Raw genomic sequence first — 20,719 nt, forward strand, 5'->3', positions numbered from 1 at the left:
GATAAAAGTGTAGTTTGAGTACAGTGTTGTATGATCACGCAATTGTCATTCAAAGTGTGACAGCGCTGAAAGCTGAAAATTGGTCTGGGCAGGGAGGGAGAGAAGGTGCCTGGTATTGAAGTGGTTAAAAAGGGGGCATGAAGCTCTAAACCGAAAAGGGTACATGAGCTACCTTGGTGCATTACGTTCAAGCTGCACTATGTGCGTAGCACAAAAATGCATTAAAAAAAAGCATGCAAAAATTTGTGTTCATGTAAGGCTAGGCGTGCGATTTCCATGCGTTTCATGAATGCATGCGTTTGATGTGCGCTTTTGCCCATGTTCAGGATACCCTGAGGTGTGAACACCACCTAACCCTTGCAGTGTAGGCACAGCCCCGCTCCATGGGGATCTTTTGTTGCATGGTGGCTTTAATAAACGCTGCAGCAGATGGGGCGCACATTACAGGTTTTTACCTGTAATGTGCACATTTTACCGGTTTTAAAAAATAGTTTGTGGCCATACTTCAGCTCTAAGCACTTCCCAATGTGGTGGCCCGTTCTCCTTTTATCCTGCAGGTTTTTCGTGTCAGTAAGTACAAAGGTAGGTGACACCAATCATGAGCTTCAGCCTGGAAGCAGCAAGTGGAAAATGCCAGCTCTTTCTATAGAGATGTTGGCCGCTGCCGTGCGCCCTCTGCTGGACACAATGATGAACTCTAATGGCTTTTGCTGGGAAAGTCCCGGGCTGGGAAATCCCCGATGGGAGGGGGAGGGGGAGCGGAGTGCAAAACCTAAGAGCGGGTGTAGTGTGCAGCACTGCGAGCACAGCAATTCACAGCCTGCTGTCCTGTATGGAGCTTGGGGCCGTCCACGAGTAATGCAGGCGCTGCTTATCACATCATACATATAGAAAGCGGGATTTAATGCTCATAGAAAACCTTTTCCAGTTGACAAGGTAAGGCTGGCGGCTCACTCCCATTGAGTTTCATTGGAAACCAACAAGACCGTCCTCTTCATTGTGTTACATGACAGGTTACACAGTGACCGTACGATGTACTATGGGTTTCCTAGGTCTGTTAGACCCCAGAGGTGTGAGAAGTCTCTGAGCATGCTCAGTAGCACCCGTGTTAGTGCGCATGCTCAGTATCTTACTTCTAGGTCATACGCAGCAGGCTTTACATTCTTTACCCATGTGTGGCATTTTTTTGACTAATGTCATATCCTCTATATTTAACTATGTGAATTTCCAGAATTCTGTAACAATTATGTCATTATATAGTCAATGCTGAAAAAAAAGCTGCCTAACCCCCATTGCAATCCCTATTCTAACTACCCTGTAATCCCCATTCCAACTACCCTGTAATCCCCATTCCAACTGCCCTGTAATCCCTATTCTAACTACCCTGTAATCCCTATTTTAACTGCCCTGCAATCCCTATTCTAACTACACTGTAATCCCTAGTCTAACTACCCTGTAATCCCTGGTCTAACTGCCCTGTAATCCATATCCTAACTACCCCATAATCCCTATTCTAACTGCTCCGTAATCCCTATTCTAACTACCCTGTAATCCATATTCTACCTACTCTCTATTCCCTATTCTAACTACCCTGTAATCCCTATTCTAACTAGCTTGTAATCCCTATTCTAGCTGCCTTGTAATCCCTATTCTAACTGCCCTGTAATCCCTATTCTAACTGCCCTGTAATCCCTATTCTTCCTACCCTGTAATCCCTATTCTACCTACCCCCTATTCACTATCCTACCTACTCCATATTCCCTATTCTAACTACCCCGTAATCCCTATTCTACCTACTCTCTATTCCCTATTCTAACTACCTCATATTCCCTATTCTAACTACCCTGTAATCCCTATTCCTATTCTAAATGCCCTGTAATCCCAATTCTACCTACCCTGTAATCCCTATTCTACCTACTCTCTATTCCCTATCCTACCTACCCCATATACCCTATTCTAACTACCCTGTAATCCCTATTCTAACTAGCTTGTAATCCCTATTCTACCTACCCTGCGATCCCTATTCTAACTGCCCTGTAATCCCTATTCTAACTGCCCTGTAATCCCTATTCTAACTGCTCTGTAATCCCTATTCTAACTGCTCTGTAATCCCTATTCTAACTGCTCTGTAATCCCTATTCTAACTGCCCTGTAATCCCTATTCTAACTGCCCTGTAATCCCTACACTAACTGCTCTGTAATCCCTCAATACTTCTAAAATTGATAACCTCTAAGCAAGTCAAATTGGATGCTCCAGGCGTTGCAACCCTCTTAAAATCGGGGAATCTTGTAGTTGCAAGGTTAGCTCTGAAGAAGGGGGCTCGTCCCCCCAAAACGCATTAGTTGGTTATATCATCTTTTCGAACCTGAGGTGTTCCTCAATGGGCATGCTCTTAGTTTCTGGGTCATATAATGCTGTTATTCAAATGAGTTTTGTGAGTATATTTTATGTCTTTTACCTTTGAATGAATTGCCATGGATAACGTACAAGGCGTTTGTACCCTTGGACTTGACTAACAAATTTGAGTGGAACTCCAGCTAACAGTTTTTATGCAGTTACAGCAACAGTTTTTTTTTTTCCTTTTGGGATAAAAGTTTTACCTAAATTAATAAAATTTGATTATTTTAAGATCCCTGTCAGTGTTATATGGTTTGTCTCAATCCTCTAAAGCTATATTCACACAGGAAATTAGGAGACAATGGGGGTTATTTACCAAAGGAAAATCCACTTTGCACTGCAAGTGGACTTAGAAGTGCAGTCACTGTAGATCCAAGGGGGACATGCAAGGAAAATAAAAAACAGCATTTTAGCTTGTACATGATTGGATGATAAAATCAGCAGAGCTTCCCCCCATTTCAGATCTACCCCTTAGATTTACAGTGACTGCACTTCCAAGTGCACTTGCAGTGCAAAGTGGATTTGCCTTTCGCAAATAACCCCCAATGTGTATTCCAGAGGGAAGAATCTGTGCATTCCTGCAGCTGCAATGAGATGTGTGTCTAATGACAGGCTGATGGTGACCGCAGCTATCCGTGACTGTTCACACAGCCAGCGATTTCCTGTGGTTAGGGACAGATGATTCTGGCTGGACATATTATATGTGAGTCCAGCCGCGATCACCACTGGCTGGGCAAACAGTCACGGATAACTGCAGCCACCATTAGCCTGTCATTGCATACACATCTTATTCCACGCACCTATCAGTAAGCCACGGATGGCTGCCACTTGAATTTGCAGGGTATGCTAATTGACTGTGTGAATGTAACCTAACTGACACTTTTGCTAGACAGCTTGGTCTGTTAAATGAAGTTGAAAAATAACAGACTCACTGGTGGGATCACGAAAAAAAAAACGTACGAAAAGAAAACGAATGCATCTACCACATGTAAGAATTGGTAAACTGGAATATATTTCATGTTGTGTGTTTGTGTTTAATACTGTTTTAAGTCATGGGATATTGGATTCATTTGCACTACCCTCTGGTTGCAGATACGATTGTTACCTGGATGGCAAAACTGAAATTCATTGGCAACTATATTAATAGGAACAAGATCAAGCAATGGTCATTTTTTCCCCAAAATAAGTGCCAATCTAAGTACACAGAACTAGAATAGACACAGTGGGGGTTATTTACTAAATGCAAAATCTGCTGCAGCTGTGCATAGAAACCAATCAGCTTCCAGGTTTTATTGCTAAGGGTCGGTTCACACATGGGCAACACGACTTTAGCGCGACTTTGTACCGCGACTTCAACGCGGCTTCAGCGCGACTTTAGCGCGACTTTAGCGCGACTTCAGCGCGACTTCGGCAAATTACGAGGCGACTTGAAGTCGCCTCCATGACAGGCGACTTTGCCTGTGGCCAATCACCTCTCTGGGAGGGAGGGGGGGAGGGAGGGGTTTTCTCTGCAAAGTCGCTTGACTTTACAGAGAGATCCGACTTGCAGGCGACTTACATTGAGTTGAATGGGTACAAGTCGCCTACAAGTCGGATAGAAGTAGTACAGGAACCTTTTCTGAAGTCGGAGCGACTTCAGTAGTGTCAATTAAGACGCTCCCATTGCCTACCATGTTAATCTAAATACAAAGCGACTTGGGGCGACTTGGGGCGACTTGAGGGCGTACAAGTCGGATCCCAAGTCGCCCCAGTGTGAACCGACCCTTAAGCTTCATTGAACAAGCTGAAGTTAGAAGCTGATTGGCTACGATGCACAGCTGCACCAGAATCCAAGTGGTCCAGTTTTGGTAAATCTACCCCACTGTGTTTATAAAACTCATCCGAAGGTTGCTTCCAATGTCCAGACCTAAATTTAATATTACATTTCTCTTACAGGCTATATAAGTGTCCTCATAGTGACTGATCAAGTTCATACCTTTGTCCCAGTTCCTAAGTGCTGACTAAAGCCCCATACACACTATTACATCTGCTGCAGATTTTTGTCTTTAGATTTACCAAAACCATGTAGTACAAGGGCATGCCTTATTGCATACAAATTGAAACTCTTAAGATTTTACCTCATATTTAATGGTTTTGGTAAATCTGAAGACAAAAATCTGCAGAAAATCTAATAGTGTATATGGGGTCTTAAGTCTAGCTGTGCGGTCAGACAGGGCACCCCTGCTTCCCCCATCCTAACAGTCCGACAATGCAGCTAGCAAGGAGATGACTGCTTTTCTCCATTACCAAGTACTTACCCAAGACAAGTATCTCATGAGGAATGCAGTGGGCTGGTGAGATAAAATGTTCCAGACAAGCAGATAAATGCTTAGAGGTGAAAAAAGTACCATTTGTAAAAGCAACCATCTCCTTGCTAGTTCTGTTGTCGGGTGGCTATGAAGGGAGGAGTGGTGCTCCGTCCGACCTCACAGCTAGACTAAAGCTGGCCATAGATGAATTGGCAGTCCCTGAATTTTGATCCTTGTGCATTCATTCCCGCTCTACAGAAGTCGATCTAGCCGGGTTGGTATATCCACTCTTTCTTAAAGAGGTTGTAAACCTCCCAAAAAAAAAAACCTGCAAGACAAAGGCATAATGACCTAGTATGCATCGCATACCAGCTTGTTATAAAATACTTACCTTAGAACGATGCCCTGAATTGGCGCCGACACACCGAGTACACGGCTGACATCTTTCCCCGGAGTTACTTCCGGGTTCGCAGGCTCTGGCGCTGTGACTGGCCAGAGCCGTGGCACAGGACCTGAAGAAACAGCGCCAGTGGTCCGTTTCTTCAGTGCGCATGCGCCAATGATGTTGGCAAAACGGTATATAGTGAATATCTACTAAACTGTGCAAGTGTAGGAAATATTTACAGTATCTACAGGTAAGTCTTATTATAGACATACTTGTAGGTACAAGTGGTGTAACAGAGTTTGCAACCACTTTAAGCAGAGTTTTACAGACCTCTATTTTCTATGTAAAGTTTATGTACAGTGTAAAGTTTGGAGTGGTCTCTAGTTCTTTATTTTTCTTTACTTGATCTGTTATTGAAACGTCTTCCTCTCTTATTCTTGTAAATATGTGCAAGAAAAAAAAAAATCAAGAAAATGCACAGCATGCTGGACAATCGTCAAAACAGCAACATAATGAAATATATAAATATTCCCTTGACACACATTAAACACCTGTTTCTTTGTATTCCTAAAAGTCAGTTCATGTGACACAGACCTAAGAAATAATCCTGCATCCAGAAAGCATAGTCAGTTCACATATATGCGAATTTGGATGCATTTTGAATCACATCCTATTCGCATGACATGTAAACCGAACTGGCTTTCTATTTAGCGGTTCACATATGTCCAGGCTGGCCACTGTCCGTCTTTGGAAAAGAGTCCTGTACGTTTTTCAGTCCAGTTCAGTTGCGAATTCAAGTGCCATACACAGTAAAAATTTGCACCTGAATTGCACCTGAACCAGTGAACAGAACTGCAACTGACTTGAAATCCTCCTCTGTCCCCCCAACCCTGCTGCCGTCATCTTCTGGTAGGGTGGGGGTTAATACAACTAAGGGGCTGTCATAGGCTTTCGTGAAGATAGCCTGACTATGCCTGTCCCTCCTACCCAGCTGCTCCATTGATAGAAGCCATACTACAGCTTTTATGAATAAAACTTGATCTATGGATGGAGGGGGCAGAGCTATCAAGCATCCACCTGTCATTCATTCCTAGATCCTGGTTCAGGCTTCATTCACACTTTTGTGAGGTGTTATGCTACTTTGGAACTAAAGTCGCACCCCATGTTTTTCAGTGACAACCGTTCACATATATGCTATTTAAAGTATTAGCGACTTTTAAAAGGTTCCTGCGCTACTTTGGCCTGACTTTCATGCAACTTGAGTGCCATAGACTGCAATATAAACCCTAAAAGTCTCACCCGAATGTTATACATGCAACAGTTGTCCATTATCATTGGTCAAAGTCGCAGGAGCTTTTTTGGGCGACAAGCTTCACGCGATGCAATTTGCCGCAACTGCTGTGCGATAAATACACAGCAAAACCGCACCGTGTTTTAGGTGCCAGTGAAAATAATGACACCTGAACCTGCATTTTGCCATTGTAGTGCGTTTTGAGATCGTGGGCAGAATTGCAATGTTTCTGCTACGATGCCGAAATGCCCAAGTGTAAATGGAGCCTTAACTAAAGATTATATGTGGGCGTGGGAATGCGTGTAGATTGCACGTGTTTTCTGCACACGCAGCAGAAATGCACTGCTGTTTAATTCTTAATAATGCAGATTCTGTGCGGCTGTGGTTTTAGGTGCAGGGACCTTTTTTCCCCGTGTTTCTCACATGTACCGCAGCCCAGTCAAAGGAATGGGCTGCTGTGCCCACCCAACCGGTGCCACAGGGAAACCACGTACACGTTTTTAGATTAATGATGCTTTATTGGAGGGTTATATTTTGGTACAGAGAAAAGGGTTTTATGCGTTTCCTGGAAAATGTAAATGTATAAGGCATGATCTTCTGATGAAGGGCGTTATCTACAATAGCCCGAAAACGTTTATTATGTATGCCTGATTTTATGGATGTCGTGGTGATGTCTTTTTGAAGATTTCAAATAAATATGGTTTGTGCAGCAATCCCTTGTTTTTGGATTTTTTCTATGTCGAAGCCTGTGGGAGGGCTTGATTGCTAAGCACGGCCATCTGAGACTGTAGTGCACCTCACCCTTCTGATTGATATATATATATATATATATATATATATATCAATGTGTATTTCGTTTTTTTGTGAATAGGGGGGGGGGGGGGGTTAAGACTAGAGGGTAGAATATGATGTTATAGGACCATAGAAATCCCCATGAAAAGGATTTTACCCTGAAAAGCATTGGGAATAACTGCAGTGCTCAGAAGTGGTCATACTATCTGTCTGTGTGCTTGCTACTATCTACAGCTCTTTGATTTGCTGGTGTAAAAATAAAGTTGTTTATGTTAGATTACAATGTATAGAAACACTACAATCAGGAAGAAGGAAGCCTAGAAGAGAGTAGACAGAAATACAGAGCAGGATGCTGATTGAAAGGCGTGAGGTCACATGACTGCCTGTGTCACAACAGGGAAGTGAATGTAGACTGATCACTGAGAAGGGAAACTGCCAGCAGATCTGGAGTATTGTAGACAGTCATAGAAAGGTACTGGACACTGCTAATGGATTGTTATGTTTTATGTTATACTTAGCACTGAGAAGGAAGGGAGACATAAAGAGAGGAAGATTGCATGGGATGAGTTAGACTGGTCACCATGGTAGTGCTTACAGGGTTCATCAGGGCAGCCTATTCATTTCAATGAATGAAGAAGTCTCTGGCCCTCCACACCAAACTGCATGGTTGCCAATTAAGAATGAATGATGCCATAGGAATTATAGTTCATTCAATGGGCACACATGTGGGCAGGATTGTGGGGGATTCACCGTCCATTCCAGCAGGTGTGACAGACCAGGAATTTCCTTGCCTGTCAATCATGCTGACACGTCATGGTGTGGGCCCAGACCTGGAGAGTCCTGGCCTGTCAAACAATTTGGCTGCATAATGTTCTGGACAGACCGGGAGTCTCAGATGCCCGAGTCCTTCCACTACAGCCATCGGTGATGTAACTACGTTGCTGCTGGTAAGAACAGAACCACGGCAGGGATGCTACATGACTGGGGAAGCAGCAGGTACACCAGCTACCAGTCTTACAAACAGTATTTAGAGGACATTCCAGCCTTATGCAGGTCTACAACCTTGTCCTTAGACAGCTGAGAAATTATTAAAGTTGCGCTACCTGGGTAGCGCGACTTTTATAATTTCTCACTTACTAATGTATTGATGTTGTACATATTAGTTGCGGCTTCCAATATGATGGATAGTTACTAAACACTTTGCCATCACCTTTTTAGTTTAGTTTTTTGGTTTTTAGCGCGTTTTTTTAATATTTTTTGTCCATCCTTAGACAGCTATTTGGTCTTGCCCATGATGGTGAGGTTTGAATGGAAGAAAGAGATTCTGTGGACAGGTGTCTTTTATATACGTAACGAGTTGTCATTAGGAGCACCTTTTTAAATTGACAGGATTTTTGGTTGATATTCTGTCCATATCATTTATAATAGACCTATGATAAAAATTTTGGACTGATCATTTCTTTGTAAGTGGGCAAACTTACAAGATCTGCAGGGGATCAAATAATTATTTTTTTCACTGTATTAGTCTGTGGAGGATTTGGATTTGTGCAGACTGAGGCACTCATCTTTGTCCAGTAACATGCATGAGATGACATGTACAAACTGTTTATAAATCTGTTCTGTCATTGGTCATGCAAAAACCTCTTCCTTTGCAAAGTCATCGTAAAGTAGATCTCAGAAGTATTATAATAAAAGCTAAACACTGGGCAAAAAGCTAAACACACAGTTGAAATACATATACATTAGCTCTTGTACGTGTCTCAGAATTCATATTTCCATCTATCCCAGTGGTTCTCAACCTCTCTAGTGCCGTGACCCCTTGAAAAAATTTCCCAAGTTGTGGGGACCCCAACAGTAAAATTTTCGTAGCGTGGTTTGTCAGCACCCAAGGCAAGACAAGTAATTTGCGCCCCTAACCCATGGATTTAGCGCTCCCCGAGTCCCTTCCGCTCGTACAGTATTAAAACCCCTTATGGTACATTTTAGGATTTAGGGTTTAGATCTCTCTCTCTATCCAAATTTCTTGTCCCCCCCCCCCCCTGTTTTTTCTCTCTAGCTGTGTTTCTTGTTCTCTGATTCTTTCTCTCTCTTTTTCTTTGTTCCTGCCCATCTTTTCCTCTCCCTTCCAAGTATTCTCTATTTTTGTTCCTTCTCTTACACCTTGGTGGTGGTGGGGGGGGGGGATGGGATGAGTGGCGGGGATTTGGGATGAGTGGCAGTGCTGGGGGGAGTTCTGATCAGCCAACTTAGGTGCTCTTGATCAAGGTCATCTGCTAATCTGAGAATTGTAGTGGGGACTCTTAATCACAGGTAGTGTTACTCACTGTGACTCCGGCTTCACTGTGTCTTCAGCTTTGTGGTGTCTCGCAGCAGTGACACCTATGCCAAAATCAGGAAATAGGGTCTCCGCCAGCCCCTCCCACTTCACATTCCTTACCAGTCGGCTGACCTCCAGTCTCTGCCCCCCAGCCATGCCGTGAACTGAATGGGCGGCTGTGAAGAGGCCGAGTGGGTAGCCCAGCTGGTGCGGCCACAGGCTCCAGGAACAGCCCTGTTGGGCAGTGGCAAAAAGGCTGGGAGAGCGGTGCGGGCTTCAGGAACAGCCCTGGTTTCAGTGACCCCTGGCAAATAGTCATTCGACCCCCAGGTTGAGAACCACTGATCTATCCATTTCTGAGAGTTACACAACCCTACTACAGATCAAGCCAGCCTCAATACCTAACTTCTCTGCTGCAATTAGGAAACCGATGAAGGTCACCTCCTAGTCCCAACCTTGTGGTTGGACAGTGAAGAACAAGAACAGATTGATGAGGTTATCTTTCTGCTCTCTGGCTCAGTATGCCAAAAGTAGCACTGTGCATTTTTTTTTTTACACTTCAGTACATGCTTACCTAGTTTATAGGTAATTTTTATGTGATGCCTTCGTTATTAGACATTCATATACTTACCTAATATTGCTTGTCATGTGGCTCATCTCTAGTTATCAAAAGGTTGAAAATGTTGGTTTACTTAAGACAGCAGCAGGAAAACAATAACGGGGCTGTGTAAAATATAAAAGTTTTATATATTTTTTTTTTTATAGTGACTATCCTTTTTAACAAATATTATTCCATATGTACAGTACATAAAAGCCAATCTTATATGTGATTAGATCAGAGTTAATACTAATATAATTTGTGCAAACAGCCCAACATATTCTTCACAACAGGATGCTGGATAGCAATCCAGCCGGGGCCAGTTACTTTTTTGTTACTGTAGCCATCAGCAAGTTACTCTGTATTACTCAGCCCAAAAAACAGCTACTGTCACCATGTTTTCCTGTTGCTGAACAAAACAATTTTTTAATTGGCAACAGAAAGTTATATCGGTCTTTTGCTGATTAAAGTGAAACATAGTTGCACAGAACTAGAGACAGAGTGCTATTTCTTGCGTCTACCTAAAGTGTTACTAAACCCAGGACCCTGCATTCACTATATCTGGTCTTCCACAGTACACAGAACATGGAAATGCAATAGTTTTAGTAAATATAAATGGCTAAATACCTTTTCTCATCAGCAGTATATAGCAGTCTTATGCTTTCTTATGACTTCTATAAGTGTCCAGCCAAACACTGGTTAAAGCTTGTAAGAGGAGTTGTCATTCTCCTCTGACTGTCCTGCATGACCCCCGACCCTCTGTCTGGACAGTGCTGTTTGGCTCTGTGCTGATCCCATACACCCTCCAAAAAGAAAAAAAAAATCTCTAGCAACACACACCAAACTGAGCATATGCAGAGTGCCCCCCAAGGCTCTGTACTAGCAGCATATGAATTGGGGACAGTAAAAGAAGGGGAGGATCAGCGAAGATAGATAGGATCAAACACCCTTTTTACACAATGTGGAGGATTAACCCCTTAGGTTACACAGTGAATATAACAAGCATACTTTACTGCATATACAGACTGATTTTGCTGTTGTGGGTTTAGTAACACTTCAAGGGCCCTTTCACTCTGGTGCGCTTTTGTCACTCTTTTCCAGGGCGACAAAAGTACATGAAAACTATTCCCCATTAAATCTTATGTAACTGTTCACACTTCAGATGCGCTGCATTTTCAGAAGTCCTACATGCTGCATCTTTTGGTGCAGTTCTTCAAAAGTGCACCAAAAAGGCACCTTCCATTGTGAGGCAATGGGAACACATCAAAAGCCCTTAAAGGCTTTTTCCCACTCCTCCAGACCTTCTCCACTTTCAGCCCTGTGCCTCATTACTGGAGCCAATTGATTGGGGGGATCATCTCTGTGATGCAGGGGACTGTGTGATGGGGGCTTTGTGATTGAGGGACTCTGATGTGATTAGAGGACTCTGTGATGGGGAGACTCTGATCTGATAGTGGAATTGTGATGTGATGGGGGTACTCTCTCATGGGAGTACTGTAATGTATAGGGTGGACTCTGATGTGATGAGGACCTCTGACATGAAGGGGGATTCTGAAGTGAAGAGGGGGTTCTGCTGAAAATAGGGGGCTCTGATGTAATGTGGAAGACCTCTGATGTAAAGGGGGGGCTTCTGATGTGAATAGGGGACTGTGATGTAAAGGGGTGATTCTGATGTGAAGTTAATTTCATCAAGGTGGCTGTGTGCATTATCCTAGGCTCAGGTTTCCTATTGATAATTACCATTGATGATCTTTACATTTAGGACTGGGGTGCCTGAAGATTTTGTGTGTTTTTAAAGGGTGCTGCGACTAAAAAAAGGTTGAGAAACGCTGGTCAAATACCATTCAGATTTCAGCCACGATCTTTCTAGCACAGGAAGGAAAAGGAAACCGAGTTTGGTTGCCGTGTAATATTTTTAGATTTTCTTTCCTTCAGTTTATAATATTTAGTCATTTGGTACCCTGAAGACTCCTAGTATTGTATCTGTTCAGTCATGACTGACTTGTTGATTCTATGGGGCAGCTCTCTGGGCACCATATCTGACATGATTGATAGCCTTTTCCATAGAAATTCTTGGCACATTTTTTACAAGGTAGGTAGTTTCCTCAACCATTGCTGTTTTCACATGCGTGAGATCAACATGCAGATTGTGAATTCATGTCCATAGCCAATATGTCCACAAATACTAGGGTCAGTTTAGACAGAAACCAATAAACCTACCGGTATGTCGTTGAAATATGGGAGGAAACCCATGCAAAAAAAGGGAAAACATGCAAACTTCATGCAGTGTCCTGGTCCATAGTCCACCCTTAATCCTCAGTGCTGCATGACATAAGTGCTAACCACTAAGCCACTGTGTTGACCCAAAGACTCCTGGCCCCAACTATAATAAATGGATTTTTAGCACAGGCAGATGTTGTACAATGGTGATGAGATATCTGCATGTTCTTGAGCCCACCACAAGCATTAACATTGAAGTCTATGGCCCTCAAGTTGCATGAAAGTCAGACCATAGTAATGCATTAATTACTTTAAATTTGCTACGACTTTAAGTACTACATATAAGAATGGTTATCATTGGAAAACATGGGGTACAACTTGTCATGTGCTTTTTATATCCAAAGTCATATGACAAGGTGCATAAGTGTGAATTGGGTGTAAAGAGTGAAGAATCAGGGCAACACGATGGAAAAGCTTTGCGTACACTTATAAAAATACCTGTTTAGAAGCACTTATTATCACCATCTATGGAAGTCGTATGCAGCTGATAATCCCCCAAGAGTATAGATATGGCTAATATGATTCATTGGATGTTCTACTGACATTTCTGTTTATACATTTACAGTATATGCTTTGGAAAAAAGGGGTTTTTGAAAGTGGAAAAACCCTTGAAATGCACACATGGCATTTAAAGTTTGGATGTTTGGTTTTAAGAGCTCTCTTGGCAGTGAAAGTAAAGGAACCCGAAGTTTGTCGTAGATGTTGTTTTTCTTGAAACATAAATTAGCATTAAGCAAGTGCTTTGCTGAATGTCCTCTGTGGACAGACCGCTCAGTCCATTCTTTTGGGTCCGGCATCTGGGGAGGCACACTTTTTAGGTTCAGTAAAGTGTGCCCCCCAATTGATGTTACTGGATAAGGTCTTATGAAATAAAGGATTTTCACAACTATAATGTAAGATATACTAAGTGGGGGAGATTTACTAAAACTGGTGCGTTAAGAATCTGGTGCAGCTGTACATGGCAGCCAATCAGCTTCTAACTTCACTTTGTCCAATAAAGCTTTAACAATAAAACCAAGAAGCTGATTGGTTACTATGCACAGCTGCACCAGATTCTGTGTGCACAAGTTTTAGCAAATCTCCCCCACTGTGTGTATGTGTGTGTGTGTGTGTGTATATATATATATATATAGATATATCTATATATATATATATATATATAGATATATCTATATATATAGATATAGATATAGATATATCTATATATATATATATATATATATATATATATATATATAGATAGATATATATATATATATATATATATATATAAAAATATACCCATGTATCCTCACACGCATACACCAAAACAGCCGCTGACACTGCTCACATTCCCATGTTGTGCAAAGATTAACTAAACAAAAAATATTGCGCTTAATAATCAATAACTAATACCTGTGCGGCATAAAAAGTGCAATCCTAAAAAATATCATAACAATACATCTAAAATAAAGTGCTCCTGTGCTCCAATTTTAAACAGCGAAGTGCCACGCTGAACAAATACTCTCTGATGACTAAACAACCTCCTACATTGGTGTATTCCTGGTATGATATCATACACAAAAAAAATCTCATAACAGATATTTATAATAAAGTGCTTATGTGCTCTATATTCAAATAGCATTCAACGTACAAAACATGCATTAATGGTGAAAGTCCATAATGAATAATGCGCTGAAAATTTCCTTATGGGATAGACGTTTATAAAAAAAAAAATCCTCCAAACTTAAAAGAAAGTACCAAACTTAGGTGCTCCCCTTTGGTAATGCCCTCACCTTAGGGCGTGTGAACTAAGGCTGGCCAAACACATACAGTTTTCTGTTTCAATTTCCTTTAGATTTACCTTCACCTATGTAGTGCAAGGGCCTGTCTGATTGCATACAAATTGAAAATGTTTAGGTTTGACCTCATATTATATGGTTTTGGTAAATCTAAAGGAAAGTTGAACAAGAAAATTGTATAGTGTATGGCCAACCTAAGTTTGGTCTAACACACTTGCGAGCCTTCCCTGGGCTCAGTGGGAATAAGCTGCTCAGGTGTCCTGGATTATCCTAGAGTGGTAACCTCATGATAACAGAAAGAGAGCTGGATAGTGTAATATAATTTAAATTCCTTTATTTAAAAAACCCAGCAAGTGGGTACTCGCATGTAACAGGTGCTTGAAGCGCACCAAGCTAGTACAGGCAAAAACAGTGTGTATCCGTGGAGTTATTGCGCATTATTCATTATGGACTTTCACCATTAATGCATGTTTTGCACGTTGAATGCTATTTGAATATAGAGCACATGAGCACTTTATTATAAATATCTGTTATGAGATTTTTTTTTTTTGTGTATGATATCATACCAAGAATACACCAATGTAGGAGGTTGTTTAGTCATCAGAGAGTAAAAAGTTCAGCGTGACACTTCGCTGTTTAAAATTGGAGCACAGGAGCACTTTATTTATATACAATATCTCACAAAAGTGAGTACACCCCTCACATTTTTGTAAATATTTTATTCTATCTTTTCATGTGACAACACTGAAGAAATGACACTTTGCTACAATGTAAAGTAGTGAGTGTACAGCTTGTATAACTGTGTAAATTTGCTGTCCCCTCAAAATAACTCAACACACAGCCATTAATGTCTAAACCACTGGCAACAAAAGTGAGTAAACCCCTAAGCGAAAATGTCCAAATTGGGCCCAAAGTGTCAATATTTTGTGTGGCCACCAATATTTTCCAGCACTGCCTTATCCCTCTTGGGCATGGAGTTCACCAGAGCTTCACAGGTTGCCACTGGAGTCCTCTTCCACTCCTCCATGATGACATCACAGAACTGGTGGATGTTAGAGACCTTGTGCTCCTCCACCTTCCATTTTGAGGATGCCCCACAGATGCTCAATAGGGTTTAGGTCTGGGGACATGCTTGGCCATCACCTTTACCCTCAGCTTCTTTAGCGAGGCAGTGGTCGTCTTGGAGGTGTGTTTGGGGTTGTTATCATGTTGGAATACTGCTCTGCAGCCCAGTCTCCGAAGGGGACTGCTTCAGTTGCCACATTCATGGTTCCCTCAATGAACTGTAGCTCCCCAGTGCCGGCAGCACTCATGCAGCCCCAGACCATGACACTCCCACCACCATGCTTGACTGTAGGCAAGACACACTTGTCTATGTACTCCTCACCTGGTCACCACACACGCTTGACACCATCTGAATCAATTAAGTTTGTCTTGGTGTCATCAGACCACAGGACATGGTTCCAGTAATTCATGTAGTTAGTCTGCTTGTCTTCAGCAAACGTTTGTAGGCTTTCTTGTGCATCATCTTTAGAAGAGGCTTCTTTCTGGGACAACAGCCATGCAGACCAATTTGATGCAGTGTGCTGTGTTTGGTCTGAGCACTGACAGGCTGACCCCCCACCCCTTCAACCTTTGCAGGCCACTGTGCTGCAGCTCAGTTTCAGGGTCTTGGCAGACTTCTTATAGCCTAGGCCATCTTTATGTAGAACAACAATTCTTTTTTTCAGATCCTCAGAGAGTTCTTTGCCACGAGGTGCCATGTTGACCTTCCAGTGACCAGTAGGAGAGAGTGAGAGCGATAACAAATTTAACACACCTGCTTCCCATTCACACCTGAGACCTTGTAACACTATTGAATCACATGACACCAAGGAGGGAAAATGTCTAATTGGGCCCAATTTGGACATTTTCACTTAGGGGTGTACTCACTTTTGTTGCCAGCGGTTTAGACATTAATGGCTGTGTGTTGAGTTATTATGAGGGGACAGCTAATTTACACTGTTATAAAAGCTGTACACTCACTACTTTACATTGTAGCAAAGTGTTATTTCTTCAGTGTTGTCACATGAAAAGATATAATAAAATATTTGCAAAAATGTGAGGGGTGTACTCATTTTTGTGAGATACTGTATGTATTGTTATGATATTTGCATATAGGTATTTTTTAGAATTGCACTTTTTATGCCATACAGGTAATAGTTATTGATTATTCAGCACAACATTTTTTGTTTAGTTAAAAATATACATATGAGATCTAAAAAAGTGTGTGCAAATCTAGAAACTTTCCCCAAGATATGTCTGGCTTCACACCTTTTGATAAGGTCACGAAAAGTTTTTTTCTTACCAGGGTGTGCTGGAGAGTCCAATGTGTCTGGTTTTATAAAAATAAAATTAGTGTGTGTTTTACTATTGTGATCTGCGGTGAATATTACACAATAAATTCCATGTGAGCTGTGATATCGCCAGCTTATCTCACAAATAGATATCAGTATAGTGTCACAAGGTGTGACTTTCAGCTATAGACAGTCATGTGATAATTATGTGAATGACTGAAGTGTACTGTTTTATTTTTTCCAAAAGATTTCGTAATGACTGATCATCCTCTTGTATTTGATTGTATTGTAACTGTATTGTCTCCTTTTATATTGTAAAGCACTGCGTAAACTGTTGGCGCTATATAAATCCTGCATAGTAATAATAATAATTTGACAACACTCAAATTAACACAGCAATTATCATTTGCAGCACAAAAGAGAAACAGAATTCTATTTTATGAGACAGATTTACTATAAGTATGTAGTTTTAGCCATAAATTCCTCCTCTACTATCCAAATGTGGTACTGCACCAGTGGGGCACTTGCCACTGTCCACTCCATACAGATGTTAATAACTTGCTGTAAGTACCATGACAGAACTAATGCCTAGTATACACGATCAGAAAACCAGATGAAAAATTATGCTTTTGAAGCAATCGTACAATAATCTGATCGTTAGTACAACGCTTTTGAGAGCCGATCACGACAGTTTATGCAAAAATATCCATAAGGACAAGCGTGAAAATTTTTCTCGTACGATACCAGAACGCATAATAAATTGCCCATTTTTTGGTCCCATTTAACAGCGTGCACAATAGGAACTCGTGAGATATCAATAATATATATATTATGTGTGTGTGTGTGTGTGTGTGTGTGTGTGTGTTTTTTATATATTTATATATATATATATATATATATATATATATATATATATATATATATATATAAAAAATTTTATTTATTTTTTTTTTACCTTCCCAAAAATCTGAATTTCTGTTCTGCCAGTTGTATTTTATACATACATGTTGCACAGCTAGTCAGGTGATACCAGTATTACGTATTAAGATTTGTGGGCTTGCTGTCTCCCCTGCTTGGTCACTGGGCAAAAAATGATGCTTGGCCTGGAATATTATGTTGGCTGAAACTTCCCCCCAAAAAACCTATATAGCTAATAATTCACCTCATGGACAGCCAGATAATTAGCACATAGTTGTTGGCCCATCAGAGGAGCTCAGTTTCTGGTTTTTGAGTGCCAACATTATGGATGGAATGTCAGTGCAGTTGACCAAGGAGACACCATATTTTGTATTCAAACTCTGGGCTGCGACTCCCACAGATTTGTGCATCTTCTCAAAGAATAACTTCACCACTCTTACCTGTATAGCCGAGTTGTTCCCCAAAATCAGTCGTATTAACACACTTGGTGATCCAACATTGTGTTCCCTAAGAATCCACCTGTTTGCTACAGCACACCCATTCCCACATCGCCATCTTCTTCTGATGTCACGAGGAGGGGTGGGGCTGTTGGCTGCCTCTTCTAGGTTATGCATTGGCCCCATGATGGGGCTTGTGCACCTATGCACCATTTCATCAAGGGGGCAACTGTCTCTTCGGGGTTGTTCATTGGTCCCGCGATGATGCGACATCAAGGAGGTGGCTATCTCTTCCTGGTTGTGCACTGGCCCTGTACTGAGCCATATGCACAGTTTCATCAGGTTGTCTTTTCCGGACTGTGCATTGGCCCCGTGGTAAGGCGTATTTGCTGCATCATCAGAAGGGAGGCTGCAAAATCCATGAATAGGCAGTCAGCCCCCCTGACCTGCGGCAGCTCCTGGGACCCATGACGTGGGTACAGTACATGTCATTATGGCCTATGCCAGAAATATGGAAGTATGGGAAGGGGTCCCCAAAAATATTCAATTCTGTTAGAGGAGGAGAGTAGGAAAAAAATATATGAAGTTACTTATGAGGGTAAAATCCATCTCTAAGAAAAATGACAAAAATAATTGTGTTTATAGCATAAGATTTATGATTTCTATAAGTTATTATAAAAAAGGAGACCTTGTCTGGTTACTATAGATAACACAAACAGCTTCACATTTCCAGGGGCCTGCAGCATTAAAGCTGACAAGTGGAGCTTTTGCCAACATTTTTTACATTTAGTTTTATTTAAATTAAACAAGATTTCTGATAGATTCCTTTTGGCACTGTTGGCAGTTTGATACATCACCCTTTAATGTTAATAACATATATTCACGTCATTTTACTACTTTTAAGTCAACCAGGCATAACAAATTGCCTGGTGTACTGGTAAATGTATATGTAATATGTAGAGTACCTTCACTATAGATGTCGTCTTATCTACAATACGTAAATTACATCAGAGCTGTATGACTAAGTCTTTTTTTTTTATTTGTGAAATCTCGGAAACTTGCCGTAGCAGTTTTGTAATTGCTGGGGAATTTTGAACTGTGTACATGTAAAATGCCAAGTTTACAACCTTCAGGTGTGTGTGTGTGTGTGTGTGTGTGTGTTCAGTGTACATATGACAGCTAACTGGCTTCCCTGCACTTTTCCACAGAAACATGGCAAATACACAGGTCCTTCCACAAGACTTGCACATGAGCAACATGCTTAAGGCTGTGAAAATCCGAGAAAGGACCAAACAGGACATGGTGAAGCCCAGCAACGGAATCATACACCATTTTGGAACAATGCACCGATTCACTATCGAACTGTTTATGATTTGTCAATTTTGCACCAAATTTCGGGAGATTCTTCAAAAGAGTCTGTTTGACAGATCCATGCAAGTTGCGCTGGAAAGTCACAAAAGGATAAATGCATGTAAAGAAGTGAAGAAGCTTGTCCCTTTGAAAATAAATGGTAAGTAATGTGTGTGTGTGTGTGTGTGTGTGTGTGTGTGTGTGTTTATATATATATATATATATATATATATATATATATATATATATATATATATATATATATATATATATATATATATATATATATATATATATATATATATATATATATATATATATATTGAGAGAGCTAGATCACTATACAAGTATGATTTATATTTGTTACTGTACTTACAGGCTTATTTATGAACAAAATGGCACTCCACGTAGATTGTTACTTTATCATATAAAGTATTCTTTATTATGGCAGATTTGAAATAATATTAACTGATTTCATATATTTCGACAGTTTTAAACTGACAGGTTAAATGTGTTGTACATGACTTAAGATGTGTACTGCCACTGTATATAATCTATGTTGCATATCTGTGTCTTCTGCATTTTATATGCTCACATTTATATGGTTCTGTTCTTGGAATTCTTGCTATATACGAGCTGTTTATTAAAACAATTTCAGTGACTTTCAACCAGATATCAGTTGTAGAAAATATCAGACACGTTACCAACATCCCTGCCATGTATATATAAACTGATGGTGGTAGGTTGCCCTAATCTGTTTGATTGTTTTTGCGATTGAAAGCTGGTTGAAATTGTGTATAGTTGGTGTACCATGTATCTATTGTACACTTGATGTTGATATCAACCCATGAAACTGATGGGGCATTTTGTCATAGGGAATTGAACTGCTTTGGTGGGTCTCCTTGTATAGAACCCATAATATTTTAAAGGAGGTTTTGCAGGGCTTATCTGTGATAAATATATTAAGTTTAATCTTTAAGTGACCCAGGAAAATTAGAGTGTTAAAAAAAAAAAATCATCTGCTTAATTACGTTTAGTTTTCTTCAACTGAACTTTTATTAACAATTGCTAAAGTAAAAAAAGATTGGTTGGTTGGACTATATTATATCAATAATCTTTGCACTTTACTGATATACGTTCATAAAAAAGTTAAGCTAAGTTTTTTGGTTTTTTTTTTTTCCAAAAAAAGTCACGTTCACAGAATACCTTACAGAATGCTTATCTTCTGAATAATAAACCTGTGTGACTTGAAATATCAGAATGACATGAAATGAGGAAGAACATGGGTCATATAAAAATTGAAACTTACAAGAGAGAAGAAAAAAAATTCCCACTTCAATTATGTGCACAGATTTCACTTGTCTATTGTCCCGCCCTCCTGGAAAGTCCTGTCTGCTGTTATGTTGAAAGGAGAGAAAAAAAAAATACAATAGACTTCAGCCTATTGCCAGTCATCTAGCTGAACTCTGGGAAATTCCGAGTGACAGGGAATTTTATGCAGATCATTCTTTGATTGGCACAGCCAAAACAAATCTGATCTTTGTTCCA

At 40.7% G+C, this 20,719-nt stretch overlaps 1 protein-coding gene across 2 annotated transcripts in view; it reads left to right on the forward strand.

Moving 5' to 3' along the window:
• Positions 1 to 740: 740 nt before the first annotated feature.
• Positions 741 to 20,719, forward strand: part of TNFAIP3 (TNF alpha induced protein 3) — a 34,873-nt gene continuing 14,894 nt past the window's right edge. The window contains exons 1-2 of one of the 2 annotated variants that reach the window (XM_073627356.1): positions 741 to 936; positions 19,030 to 19,331. In XM_073627356.1, coding sequence (XP_073483457.1) covers positions 905 to 936; positions 19,030 to 19,331 — 334 coding nt within the window. In that variant the 5' untranslated portion in view covers positions 741 to 904. Of the gene's footprint in view, positions 937 to 7,521; positions 7,627 to 19,029; positions 19,332 to 20,719 lie in introns of those variants that run through there. The other variant, XM_073627358.1, reaches the window with a different exon arrangement.

The sequence above is a fragment of the Aquarana catesbeiana genome, linkage group LG04 (assembly GCF_042186555.1).
Source record: "Aquarana catesbeiana isolate 2022-GZ linkage group LG04, ASM4218655v1, whole genome shotgun sequence".
Taxonomy (NCBI): domain Eukaryota; kingdom Metazoa; phylum Chordata; class Amphibia; order Anura; family Ranidae; genus Aquarana; species Aquarana catesbeiana.